We start from the raw sequence: 14,893 nt of genomic DNA, 5'->3' as shown, positions 1-14,893 counted from the left end.
AGGGCTTTTGATTAAGATTGGATATTAAATTTGGTTAATAGTTCATTCCACCAAATCAAAAATATTAACACATCCTAAAAGACAACGTTTCTCAAAACTTCAAATCACGGAATTTCCACTCTCACCACTCCCAAACTTAAAAGATTTTTCAACATAGCAAATCAATTTTTTTTTCAGCATTGATAGCTTATTCGTCCTTCTATAAAGCTTACACGTGTTAGCATTGTCTTCGACTCTTCGACTTTCGACTACTCATTTTTCTCTACATGCATCTACAGAGGAATTTTCCACATTTATTTATCAATTAATTAAGATGATAAAGCAAAATAGAATTTGTGGGGCAGAGAGTTTTCTATACTAAGTGGAGTAGTATACTCCCTCACACTGGCGGAACTACCTGTATTGGGAGAGGAACTTTAGCCACTAATCAATTGATTATTTTAACTTTTTACTATTATTAATTTTTAAAATTTATTCATATTTATACATATTATAATTTTATAAAAGTCCCTATTAATAATCTAAATTACCTAAAAATTTATTTTTAAGTAAAATTTTAAAAATTTAGCCACCCTACTTACTTTCATTTCAGTCTGCCACTGCTCCCTCCCTTCCATAATACTGGAGTCATTTTGTCATTTTGGTTCGTTTCATAGTAGTGGCGTCATTAACTTTTATTTGCTCCCTCCGTCCCATTAAATATGAAATATTTAGTTTTCGGCACGTGATTTTATGTAGTGTTATTTTGTGAGTTGATGAAGAGAGTAAAGTAAGAGAAAAGAAAAGGTAAGGTGAGTGTTGTTTTTATTTTTAGAAACGTTTCGTTATTAATAGGACAACCCAAAAAAGAAATTATTTCATTTATAATGAAATCAGAAGGAGAAGGAGTACATGGTATGTACTAAATTATCTTTAAAAAATAAAATAAGCATAACTTATGATAATGTAAAATATGTACGTTCCACACATATTTTAGTGTTATACGTACATACATTTTTATAAGAGTAATTTCAATATACTTGACAGCATTTCAAGGCACAATATATAATTAAGTAGCACGTAATACTGTGTTAACAACCAAGATAGAAAAATAAAACAACAATAATCAAACAAGAAAACAAGTAAACATAGAAAGCCTTAATAAAGGTTATCAAAATTGACACTAGAAGCCATAATTAGTTATGCTTGTAGGTGTAGCCATATAATTATAAAGCTTGACTTATTAGGAGAAAAACATCTCAATAATCTACCAGCATTCATACAAATTGATTTCAACACGAAGCCTAAAGTAAACATCTCCTTCAAATGAATCCGTTGATAAAGTAGCGACGCCTCGAGCCATGAAAAAATCGCCGGTGCCTCCAACGACCGAAATGTCCCTAGTCTTGTTCATCAACGGGTCCGCCCCCACGAAATTCAACGTGCCCACGTAGTCAGTGGAGTTAAAGAGGAACGAGAAGCTGAGCCACGCGCCGTATGTGCTCTTTTGGTCGTACAAATACATGCCCTGGGCGCGGCCCACGGGTGGAGAGTGCAAGTTGTTGTCTAGGGTTATGTGGTTGTCGAACGCTACCAAGTCGCCAAAGTTGTAGGGCGTCGCCACAGTGGTCTTGTTACCCCACTGTGGGGACCCGATGATCGCAGAGGTGGCATTCTCGTAATTGTGCCCGTTGTAGAGGATGTCGTGGAAATAAAAGACGAGTTGCTGGCACGGGGGCCGGGGGTGGGGTTTCCGGCCACCACGGGGGGCGGAGGTGGCGGCGGTGATGAGGAGGCAAAAGAAAATGGCCATCAATTTTGATGTAGTGGCCATAATTGGCAAGGGCTGCTTGTAGATATGTTACAAAATTAAAGAATAGTAGTAGTAGTAGAAGAGTAGTGTGAAGTAGATTATGCATGTATGATAGTCAATATATAGGGAGTTAGGGAAAGGAGTTGGTAGATGTAGGTGAACTTGTACAAATTTTAATGATTAAATGAAGCCAATTTCAATAGAGTCGGTCGTCGCTTCGCAATTTGAGAAAATAGTGTTAATTTTGTATCATGAATTTGCATTACAAATTTTTTGTTATTAATAATATATTCCAATCTCATTAATAGATCCAATATTCGATTATTGTTATTTCATTCATAAAGTCCAACCATTGATTTATTTTTTCATAGTTTTTATCATAAAAATAATATTTTTACAATAGCGTAATAAATTATTAATTAATCTCATTTAAAAATGACATTTGATATCCTGATTTAGAATTTATTAAACCGAATAAAAAAAATTAATCTAGCAACAGTAACATCAAATTTTAAGAGATAATTATATATCCTAATTAGGATTTTAGTTATGTACAATTTTTAATGAATTGTGAATTTTAATTATATTAGTATTATAATTAGTTGCATATTTTAATTCGCTTTCAAAACGAATAAATTAAAAATAAAAAAAATATGAGATTTGTGAATAGTTAAGTAAAGGAATAGTGAATAATCGGTATTGTTTGCTAAGTAAAGAAAAGTAATAAAATATTATGAAATCAATGAATAGTACTCTCTCCGTCCCTATGTAGTAGAGGCGTTTCATTTTGAGCATAAAATGATAATAAATAATTAAAATAGAAAAAATGTAAAATAAGAGAAAAAATAATATAGAGAAGACTATTAACTATATTATTCTATTTTTTTACTTTACTTTTTTTACACTTTAGCTATTTATTATAATTTTTTTTAAACGAGTGCTTAAAATGAAACGTTTTTTTACTACTGAGGGGTAGAGGGATGGAGGGGGTAGTATAGTCAAGGAATGATTAGAGGAATGATATGGATTACTATAAAATTAAATTCGAAATTGAAATATACTTAGAATACCACAAGAATTGAGAAAACAAAGATATATTCCATGATTTGTCTACAATAATAAAAAGTTCAAATGATATACGTCTATTAAGGTTTTACTAGTAGGTGCGGTCACCTCTCAGGTCAACTTGTAGAGTGGTAGCTTTCTATGTTCAGCAATCTTAATTTGTTTCTCGAATTCTTTACAATATTTGTGTTAAGATGAAATTTTATTCAATAAACTAAAACTTCATGTATATAATATAACCTTTTTTCTCTTTCTATTTCAGTATTTTTCTGAAAAAGTTTGTTAATATGTACTACTCAATATCACTAAAATGATGCACTTTCAACAAGAACGCAAGATTCCACGTTTAAATCAGGGGAAAAGAAGAAGAAACTAAATATCATATTTTGCCAGGAAGAAATCTTCACATGTGGACTAGTGTAGGGACAAAAAGAAAGAAAAAAACAAGAATAATTGACGACATCAACTTGTTCAAAAACCCCACACGCATGTTAGTATGTTACGACTGAATTCGTTCTTCCAATCAAGAATCAAAGTTAGCCATTTTTTAGGAATAAGTTCAAACTATGCAAATCTCAAAACCACGTTAATCTTTGTTTTGAAAAAAATACTACAACATATAAGCAAGTAGTGTACGCAGGATTCCAATACTAAGGGTCTAAATTATTGTTAATACTTGTTGTATATTATTAGTGTCAACGAACGCCGAAAACAGTCTCGACCTGAACAATTGAAGAATATTGTTTTTAAAATTATACTACAACATAACTTTAAAATTAAATTTACCAATATTATATGACATAGGGGAGTGTTATATTACTAACTTAATACTTGATTGCTAACTACAACTAAATAATAGTCATTAGATATTCAAATTAAGAGCATATATCTTTAGCCCCGGAATGTCAATACTATCAACAAAAAACGTCAATAAGGGTATTAAAGTCAATTTACAACAAATTAGTTGTAACTAACTTTTGAAAAATATCTCATAGCTTTAAACCGCATATAACTTTCTCGATCTAAACTATTTTTTCACACAACATATATCAAATTAAAGATAATTTCATAAGGATTCTAACGAGATCTCACTTGCATATGTTCCGATGTCAAAATTTGAAAAAAAAATAAAAATTTTCAATTTTTTCGTATAACAACAAATGTCAACATGATATATAAAATATGTCAATATAATACAGGTAGAATGTCAATACAAGAAATGTGTTAACATTCTCAAAGCATTGTGTTGACATTCTCACAGCATTGTGTTGATATTTTCGAAACACTATATTGACATTTTCATCCAAACCCCTAATTTGGTAGTTTTTTTATCTTTTTCGATTTAATTAATAAAATCGAAAATTACACGTGACAAACTGTAGACCACAAGTTTTCTAAAATCCTATGGTCTTAAATTAGTTGTAGTTAGCAATTACATGATGAGTTAGCAATTGTTCACTCCCTATATGACATATATATGTATATTTATAAGGCTAAACAATTAGTATTTTTAATCTTAAATTATAAATATCATTACTAGTGTGACAAAATAAACTAAGAGAATCGAAAATATAAAATAATATGTAAAATATCTTATTTATGGAGCATAACTTTATGATCTTATCATAACAATATTAACACAAATGAAAAAATAAATAAAATTACACAAAATCACTGGTTAAAGAAACAAAAAAAACATCGATTACTTTATAATACTTGCTAATGAATTAACTATAAAAATTAGAGAAATGAATTAACTGTCAAAATTAGAGAAATAAATTAACTATTATAAAATTGAATAATCTAACTATGATCAAATCTAGTAGGAGAAATTACAAATTATATACTCCCTATAAATAAATTACTACTACAAAACCAAGGGTAATTACACCTTACATACATAATGTTTTGCCATGTTTTAAATTGATACAAAAAATTTAAGTTGACATTAATCATACAAAAAAGTTTCATTAATTTTTAATTTAATACATTCTATTAAAATTATTATTCGCGAGAATATGGACAATTGATATGGCACGAGAATTGAGATAAAATTGGTAAACTAAGAGAGATAAGGAGTGGATAGTGAGACTCATGTAATTAGTAGTGTTTAATGATGGTATAATTAAGTTGTAAATAAGTTGATGTATATGGTAATAAATTGAGATAACTTTTTAAGAGTGAACTGCATGATATGTCCCTAACTTTTGCGTTTGTAACACCGGTGACCCCTAACAAAAAAAATAGCACCGTAGGGGTCTAACAAAATATACAATCACAAACCAGGTTTTTTCGGACGATAACACCCTCAGGCCCTGAAAGGGCATTCTCGTCTATTTACTGACGCCGCCTCTGCATGCACCTGCAACATGCACTGTGGCTGACACCCTACCAATGATATGACTGAAATGTCATGTCTTCTCTCCTCTCTCTTCCTTGAAATAATGCAGACGCTTCGCTTCCTATAAGCCACCTATTGTAAGTACTTGCATTGTTATTTTATGAAAATTAACACTCTTCTCTTTCTCTTCCCTCCAATTCACTTTCATTTCTTTTCGCTCTCTCATCTCACTCCACTCCATCACTCCATTTTTGCTCTATTTTCAGAGGTTTTGAGTCGCAATTTTCATCAATGCCGCCAAAACAAAACCGAACTGGTTCCTCTGGAGCGTCCTCCTCCCGTAGTTACTCACAGCGGAAAAAGCAACTGCCACCGCCACCTCCGCCAGCGGCTGCACCTTGACGCGTTCCGGAGGTAATCGACGTAGACGCAGAAACATGGGACATCCGCGATCCTGAGTTGGATTTCTTTGTCCCGATGAGGAATACAATAAGTTGTATTTTAAAATTTCACAAATCGTTCACTTTAATTCCAACAACCAAGAGATTCAGTCTGTGATTTAGGGTTCCGAAAATTGATATTTTTGGGAATTTCTTTTGATGTCGTGGCGTTTGGTGCTTTGATTTTTTATCTCTATATGTTGTATTTGTTGGTTTAATTTTGATATTTTTCTAATAACCCTAATAGAGGAGCATCCCGGGAGGTTTTCCGTTGCTTTTAATCACAGTGGTTCAATCTTCGAAATCAATAAACAAAAGAAGTATGTTGGGGGTCATTTGACATTCTTTTACTTTTGCAACATTAACCGATTCGCGCTCTTAGATCTGTCAAGTATGGTGTTGGAGTTGAAGTATGATTGGAAAACCATCTGCGAGTTCTATTACGTTCATCCAAATTATAGTGACGAGTGTATGGGCGTCGACATAGGAGGTCCGTTGCTGCCCATTATTGACGATCCACATCTGGCTGCTTTTCTCGAAGTCGTGGCTACTAGCACAAAGCTAGTTCACATTTACGTCGTCGAGATTATGCAGGCGGCCGCCTTACTCAAGAAGCGAAATGAAGAAGCGGAGGAGTTTCTAAAATATCGTCAAGCTTGTAAAAAATCCACAGTGGTCATTGAAGAGATTGACGAACCTGAACCAATTGTGTCGAGGCCTAAACCTAAAAGGATGAGACAACAACAGGAGGAGTAGAGGAAACCATTGACATCATTATTGATGATTGAGTGGTACCCTAGGGATGTTGAGTTTGAGGAATATTTGACGAAAAGTTTAGAAGACAAATTTTGGCAATGGAAGAGGGAAGAGGAGGCAACTCGTAAGAATTTGATGGCAGCATTTACATCATGTAGTAGTGCAGAAGCAGCACAACCCGAAGCTGTTGTGGTTTAGGTTGAGGTTGAAGAGAATGATGCAGTAGATGGAGTTGTTGGACAAGGAGACGTCCATGCATGCATGCCAGAGGTAGAGGTATTGTCTGTGATTTATGGCTTACAATATTTGGTGTTCTTGTGATTTATGATTTATGTTTTGTCTATTGTAGGATGTCCCAATCCCAAGACCGTTATCAGTTGATTCCATGACAAGTCATCCAACGGGACAATCATTTCCTACGCCAACGGGGCAATCAATTCTTACCCAACCTATTGTACAACCTAAGGTTGAAGCCATAGAAGAATAAGTTAGAGTAGTTGAAGGGGATGCCCATGAATGCGTGGTAGAGGTTACTACACAACTTTCAACTATGTTTGTGATTTATGTTTTATGTTTGGTATTCGTTTGTGATTTAACTTTTTGTCGATTGTAGGTTGTACTTCCAAGGCCGCCAGTTTCAGATGAACATCCAGTTCCAAGTCCTTCGACGGAGCAATCAATTCCCACTCCTTCACCTGCATAACCACGTGACCAAGTTTCTGACTCAGTGGAAGAGGCAAGTGCAGTTGAAGAGAATGTATACCAACCGACCATGGACTTTTCAAAGAAACCTCAGTGTCAACCGCAGTTGGAAGTTCCCATCATCGAGGACATTACAGATGAAATGTTAATGTCAGGATTTGAACGTGATGTGCAAGATGGAGCTCCAACAGCAGAAGTATCTGATGCGCCGGAACTACCACATGTTGTACCGGAAGTACTTGATGAGCCGAAAGTGGCACCTGCTGTACCGAAAGTACATGATGCGCCGAAAGTAGCACCTCCAGATGAGGTATACATTCCATCATTTGAGTATGTTCCGGAGGGCTGCCATCTCCATAACGAGGGACCTCCAACTAATATTAAAGATGATGAGATCGACCATTTTATCTCGTTGGCAAACATGTGCCGAGATGAGCACCTGTTTACGTCCTATTATGAATCCATTTTCCAGCAACAACATGCGGTTCAGGAGCTAGCGAATGTAGACCAGTCGGGGGAAGGTGAACCAACTAGGGGCAGGGCCGAAACAGCGGAGGAAGTATTCGCCTTATGTGGAAAAGAGGAACACGACAGAGAACCCACTTTGTGAGGATGAAAATGTGGACAAGCTACAAGATATTGAAGACCTTGAAGATTTGGAGGGTTTCAAGAGGAAAGGTATAAAGTATACCCCGTTCAATAATGACCAAACGGTGGTGCACGTGAAAAAAAATGACGGCGACAAACTTCGTGCCGTGTGTAAAGAGCAAGGTTGTGAGTGGTATGTGTACTTGAGGAAGCTTGAAACACACAACGGTCATGATTATGTTGTGATGAATATGCAACGGGGTCACGCACACACATGCTCCCAAGTGTTGGATCAAAAATAGCTCACAACAAAGTGGTTGGGTGAGCGTTACGTGGAGAAGATCAAAGCCAAGCCCCACATTCCACTGGCAGCTATACGGCAGTGTGTCGATGAAGATTTTGGGCTGAAGATCGGTAGGATGAAAGCATATCGGGCCAGAGAGCACGCACTGGATGGCATATTCGGCTTTGCGGCAACCCAATACAGGAACTTGTTCTACTACAAAGCCGAATTGGAACGTACACACCCTGATTCCAGCGTGCATATACACTATGAGAATACGAGGGATTCTGACGCTGTAGGGCCGAGATTCCTGAGGTTCTATTGTTATCTGGGACCATTGAAAAAGGGATGGATGCGGTTATGTCGGTCAATTATCTTCTTGGACGCTTGTTTCTTGCGAGGAATGTACAGAGGGCAGCTAATGACAGCAATGGGAATTGATCCCAACAATGGGTGGTGGCCGATTGCTTGGGTTGTGACTGAGGCGGAGAGCTATGTCCAATGGAAGTGGTTTCTGGAATACTTGGCTGATAACCTTGACTTGCATGCGAATAGCCCAAGATATGTGTTTATGTCTGACCAACAAAAGGTATGGTTTGTATGATTTCATCATTACATATATACTCCGGATGTTATTAAAGTTTAATACTCTAACTGTGATTTAATGATTACATTCAGGACTGTCAGTGTGATTATGTGATAATAGATAATTGTGTTGTGTTGTGTTCCACTCGGTGACAGGGTCTTACAAAAGTGATTCTTGAGGATTTCCCACAGAGCGAGCATCGCTTCTGTATTCAGCACATATACAACAATTTCAAGAAGAGATTCGTCGGGAAAAATTTCAAAGACCGGTGTTGGGAGATTGCCGCAAGTACAACCCTCTAACATTACGTGGACAAGATGGATGCTTTGCGGGCTGAGTATCCCCAAGCACATCAGTGGCTTACTGGGGTTGCTCCCAAAGAAAAATGGGTAAAGGAATTTTTCTCCCCGCATACTTGTTGTGATGTGCTCCTCAACAATATTTGTTAAACATTTAATTCGAAGGTTGCATTGGCTCGAGAAAAGGTTATTATCTGTATGTTGGAGGACATTCGAACGAGTTAGGAGGAAAGGATTCAGAACAGAGGCGAGTGGATCAACAGCTACGATCACGTAGTCCCTCCTGTTATCAAGGAGCTTGTGGATAAGTTGTACGCGAGAGCTTCTTCGTGGAGAGCTACATGGAACGGAGAGGCTTCGCACCAAGTATCAGGGTCGTCTGGGCAATATGTTGTGAACATGCACGATTTTACATACTCGTGCAGATTGTGACAGCTAACAGGGATCCCGTGCACTCATGTTATCGCTACAATCAACAAGAATGGCGAGGATGTCACGCGATACGTCTCCTGCTATTATCTGAAGTCCACAATGATAACCCTGTACGAGAATGTCCTTTACTCAATCAATGGGGTGGACAAATGGCCCAAGAGTTCTGATGGTGGATTCGAACTGGCGCCCCCGAGGACAAAGCGACACCGTGGACGACCGAAGAAACTGAGGCGTGAGGAGCCCCTGATTCGTCTTCATGCCAACGGAGGTGAGTCACTGCGACGAACCTTCGTCATGAGATGTCGCCTGTGCGGGCAGGAAGGTCATAACAGGAGGACATGCAACAATGATCCTCGGACAGATGCTCGTACTGAAGTTGGGGAGAGTTCACAGCAAAGTGGGTCGCGTACGACAGATGGGAGTAACTTCCCCGAATCGTCAAACAATCGCCAACGCGAAGAGGTACTACTCATTAAGTATCCATATATGTATACTCTACTCATGCGAAGTGGTTTCTCATATATAATATTGTTTGTTGCAGCCTAATGTTTCGGATCCGGGGCCTAGCACTCAGACCAGGGCCAGGACTCAGCCTCAGCGCTGTGGCCGCCGCGGTGATCAAGATTGACTTCCTATTTACTGAAGCAGCAGTGGAAAAGTTACATATTACTCTAAAAACTTGGTCTTTGTTCGGAGGTTTTTGAGATGGTTTTTGTCAAACAATATGGTTCTTGTATGTGGAATGTTGTTTTTTGTTTTGGTGGTCGTATGTTGAATGGTGGTTTTTTGGCAAACAATATTTTGGTGGCAGTAGTATGTATGTTTAATTACTCCCGTACGTAATGAAAATTCATGTGATGGAGTACTTCATTGGGCAGCGATAGTAACGTCTACCTGGGTTAGCAGTCGTCCTAGATATCACAAGCTCAGCCTCAAGATCATGATCACAGTTCACAATTTCGGGACGAGGCCAATTCCAATTGAAGCTTGACCCGTAAGATGAAGAAGAAGAAGAAGAAAAAAAAGACATTGCAACAGGACCTGAATTGAATTCAACATTACAAAATTCAAATCAACATTGCAAGTTCGATGAAACCATAAATCAAGTTGCCAGACTTGCCAAAATTCAAACCAGAATTACAAAATTAATATGATTCATATGCTGAAAATATAATAACAAATTACTATTTCTCTCAAATGAAATCCCCAAAAAATTGTATTTTAATTAAATAATTGCAAACTTTATGAAATAACAAAGAATATGTAAAATAAGATTCAAGGATCGACCTCAGTTGTGGGAAGTATAATTTTAATGGGAAAACAAAGTTCTTACCCATATATATTATGGATGCTGTCGGAATAATGACAATATGGAGTTTATTAATATTGCTATAGGTCATGCCACAAATAAAATTCCAATAAAAATACATTTGATAACCGCGTAGATTACCTGAGGTAAAATTTATTCTGTCTTCGCTTTCTCAATTCTACTAAAAATACTCTTATATATGAACGACACAGATTGCAAAATTGTTAAAGTAAGAGAAAATGAGTAAAAATAGGTAAAGTTTGAGAGATATGAATAAAAAGTAAGTAAATTATGAGAAAGGAGAAAAAGTGGATAAATTATGAAAGAGAAACTATTTATTTTAAAAAATGAGACAATTTTTTATGGACGGGAGGGAGTATAATTATGTGAGTATGTAGTAGGACTATATTTTGATTTTTGATCCACTCTTCATTGATCTTTCCTTCTATTTATTACTCCCTCCGTTCCTTTTTAATAGAGACATTTCTCTTTGATACGAAGTTTAAGAATAGTGTGTTAAATGGATGGTGAAAAAGTAAGAGAAAATAAAGTAAGAGAGATGAAGAGACAATAAAGAAAAAAGGAAAATTACTTTTTGCCAAAAATAGAAACGACTCAATTAACTTGGAACTTGCCAAAATAGAAAAATACTATATTAACATGGAACGGAGTATTTCACATCGATCTTTGAGAACTTAATTACTACTAATCATAATTAATAAGAGTGTGGCTTCCTTATTTAGTTTTAACAATTTATATCCGAATCTAATTCAAAGTTTCAATAGTGTTAATATGGTCAGAGATGATACACGAGAAATAGATGATTCTACTCCATATATGTCACTATATAACCTACTACACTTATTGGCTTGTAAAGTTGTAAATATATGAGAAGAAAATTCCCATAGATTTTTATTCGTTCAATTGTCAAATATAAAGATCTGATAACATATTAACACATGTTGATGGGTGGTAGGTTTTGAAGACAACCATTCAGAGATACAATGAGATTTTTCTTGCAATAATATGCAGCAGGTCGCCCCCTCCCGGCCGTTTGGAGAGCTTAAACTTTTCCTTGAATCGAGCTGAAAATAGCATATCCGTCCCCTCCGTGGAGTGTAAAAATCTATTTGTTTTTAATAAAAGTCATATAAAATGTAGTAGTCCAATGGTTTGATTGATGGGATTTTTACTTTTTATTTTATCAATTCATATTTCTTCTTATTATCAAAATAATACCTTTAAATACTTTATGAAATCTAAACTTTTACTAATTTGCATATATTATGTTGTAATATTTATTCTTTAGTTAAAATCATTTTTAATCTTGTGTTAATGTTTTTTTGTCATAAAGTACTTATAATTTGTGATCCATGCATCTTAATTATTCTCTATGTAACAAAATAAACTTTTAAAAAATTTTGAAATCTAAATATTTACTGCTCTACTTATATTACTTTTGTATACTATAATATTTACGATGATTTTGAATATATATATATAATACTCCCTCCGTCCCTGAAAGTTTGTCCCATTTTTCTATTTACGTTCGTCCCACAAAATTTGTCTCATTTCACTTTTTACCATTTTTGGTAGTGGACATCATATTCCACTAACTCATTCCTACTCACATTTTATTAAGTATAAAACTAATATATAAAAGTAGGACTCACATTCCACTAACTTTTTCAACTCACTTTTCATTACATTTCTTGAAACCCGTACCGGGTCAAAATGAGACAATATTTGGGGGACGGAGGGAGCATTTACAATAATTTTATATTTTTGCATGAATATTACATATTTGCAAGCTAATGCATGTTTTTATTTTATTAACGAAGCTAGTGCTACTTAAATATTAATATAATATTACTTATTTTATTATTAAAAATAATATTAAATTTAATATTTAATTATTAAATTCCGGCCCGCCCTTTTCGGGGTCTGGATCCACCATATGCATAGCTTGAACGTTTACTTTGAATTTCCAAAAATATTCGTTTGGAGTGAGAAGTCACGAATGTATAAATAGAAAATACATTAGATAAATATTCTAATACTTTTTGTGAAAACACATTGGATAAATATTCTAATTCAAATGTCTCTTAATCTTTGTTTTAATTATATTATTACATTTTTTATTTCATTTGTATTTCTATTTCCATTTTCTTTTGAATTTTTGCAATTTTTTTTAATTGTTGAATATTAATTTCAAATATACATATTTTTTTGTTTAATTAAATTTAAATTTTAATGAGCTTGATATTTTATTTAAACTGTAAATTTAATTTAATTAGATTTATAATAAATAAATTGTATAGAAAGTAAAATAAATCAAAAGTAATGTGATGCTAATATTTATAAACAGTTAATGCAAAGAACATGGGTTATCGATATTGTTTCTGACCAAATATATAGATGAGAATGAATCGTTATTCTGACCAAATAGACTTATCCAACAAAGAACAAAAATGAGATAAAAAATAATGTGATTCCATAAATATAGATGAGAATGAATCGTTATTCTGGCCCTATAGACTTATCTAACAGAAAATAAAGAGAAATTTATTATATGGGCCTGTGGTCCTATTGATAAAACTGGTTAAAAGGTCTCCAGTTAATCCTGGGAACATGATTCTTAATAACTTTACTTTCCTATGTTTGGAAAATATCAAGATTTTAAATTTTATACTATTGATTTAAACACCAAACTAAAAATATACTCCTACTTATTACTATTTTTATTTAAAAAAATGAATAATAATATAAATTTTTTAATAAATTATTAATTACAAATGATAATAATTATATTTATTATTAGTTTAAATATGGATTATCCATCATAATATATAATAATATAGCTGTAATTATAGTTACATGGAGTATTATAATCATAAATGATTATAATAATAAATATGATTATTATAATTATAATATTTACGGATAATATAATTGAATAAATTTTATAATTTGAAATTTCACTACGACTTCATTGAATAATTATTAATTTATAAAATAATAATTATTAATTATTATTACATAATTTATATTATATAGTTATATTTTAATTATTTAATAAATTATTAATTATTATTATTATGATAATTACAAATATATATAAATATTATAATAATATAGTTATAATTAGGATAATTTTAAATATAGTTATTTATTATACCGAAATTAAGTATGATTTATAATTTTATATCATTTTAATACATTGTAATTAATATTAATAATAATAATAATAATAATAAAACTATACTTATATTGCACTAAATATGTAAGAATCTTAAAACCGGGAAAAAGAATACCTAAGAAAAGTTAGAATTCAGAATCCTGGAAAGTTGTACTAGCTTTCCTTGTTCTTGGAATTCTGATTACTTTCCCAGTTTAATTAAAAACTGAAACAAACACAGGAATTTAAAATTTAAGGAATCAGATTACTTTCCCAGACAGAATCCTGGCAACCAAACATGGCCTTAGTTCCTTTTAGAGTGGGAGTGAACTACGCAAATGGTCCCTTAACTATGCATTTTGCACACAAATGGTACCTAAACTTTAACAATATCGCGGGTAGTCCCCGAACTAAGGTGTAATCACATTATGGTACTTTTTCACTATTCATCATAATTTTACACCCAAAATGCGAAGAACATTTTTGTCCTTTTAAATCTAGGTACTGGATTTGATATTTTCTTTATCTCTCTCTAGTACCTAATAAGATATTTTCTTATAGTTTGAGTACCTAAAATGATACTCCCTCCGTCCCACTTTAGGAGTCCCGGTCACCTTTGCACACCCGTTTTGGAAAAATCATACTCCCTCCGTCCCGGACTACTCGCACATTTCCTTTTCGGCACGGAGATTAAGGAATGAGTGTATAGCAAAGTCAACAATTGCGGTTGTAGGTGATAATTTTTACTAAAAATGGAAAGAGTGCAAATAACTTGGGACGCCCAGAAAGGAAATAAGTGCAAGTAGTCTGGGACGGAGGGAGTAATAAATAGTTAAAGTAAAGAAATGGTAAAGTAAGAAAAAGAATAATGTAGATTCTCTATATTATCCCTTCTCTAACTTCACCATTTCTCTTACTTTACCATGAAATGATTGAAAAAGTGAAGTGAATAATTTCATTTAAGGTACTCAAACTATTAGAAAATACTCATTTCGTCCGCCATTAGGAGTCCCATTTATGGGCGGCATGGGTTTTAAGAATTGTTAAGAAAAGTGGGTGGAAAAAAATTAGTGGAATAAGGGTCTCACTTGTATATATTAGTTTTAAATTAAATGTGAGTGG

The 14,893-nt window shown here is 33.9% G+C and overlaps 2 protein-coding genes across 2 annotated transcripts; one reads left to right on the top strand and one right to left on the bottom strand.

Moving 5' to 3' along the window:
- Positions 1-1,188: 1,188 nt before the first annotated feature.
- On the bottom strand, positions 1,189-1,853 carry LOC121779385 (dirigent protein-like). Its single transcript, XM_042176725.1, has one exon. The coding sequence runs from the start codon at positions 1,811-1,813 to the stop codon at positions 1,247-1,249; it is 567 nt and encodes a 188-aa protein (XP_042032659.1). The 5' UTR covers positions 1,814-1,853; the 3' UTR covers positions 1,189-1,246.
- Positions 1,854-9,028: 7,175 nt separating this feature from the next.
- LOC121779124 lies at positions 9,029-9,912 on the top strand. The gene is made up of 2 exons (XM_042176461.1): positions 9,029-9,746; positions 9,826-9,912. Exons 1-2 carry the CDS (start codon positions 9,384-9,386, stop codon positions 9,910-9,912), a joined length of 450 nt encoding a protein of 149 aa, XP_042032395.1. The 5' UTR covers positions 9,029-9,383.
- The last annotated feature ends 4,981 nt before the right edge of the window (positions 9,913-14,893 follow it).

The sequence above is a fragment of the Salvia splendens genome, chromosome 19 (genome assembly GCF_004379255.2).
Source record: "Salvia splendens isolate huo1 chromosome 19, SspV2, whole genome shotgun sequence".
NCBI lineage: Eukaryota > Viridiplantae > Streptophyta > Magnoliopsida > Lamiales > Lamiaceae > Salvia > Salvia splendens.
This window is presented reverse-complemented; position numbering and strand designations above follow the sequence as displayed.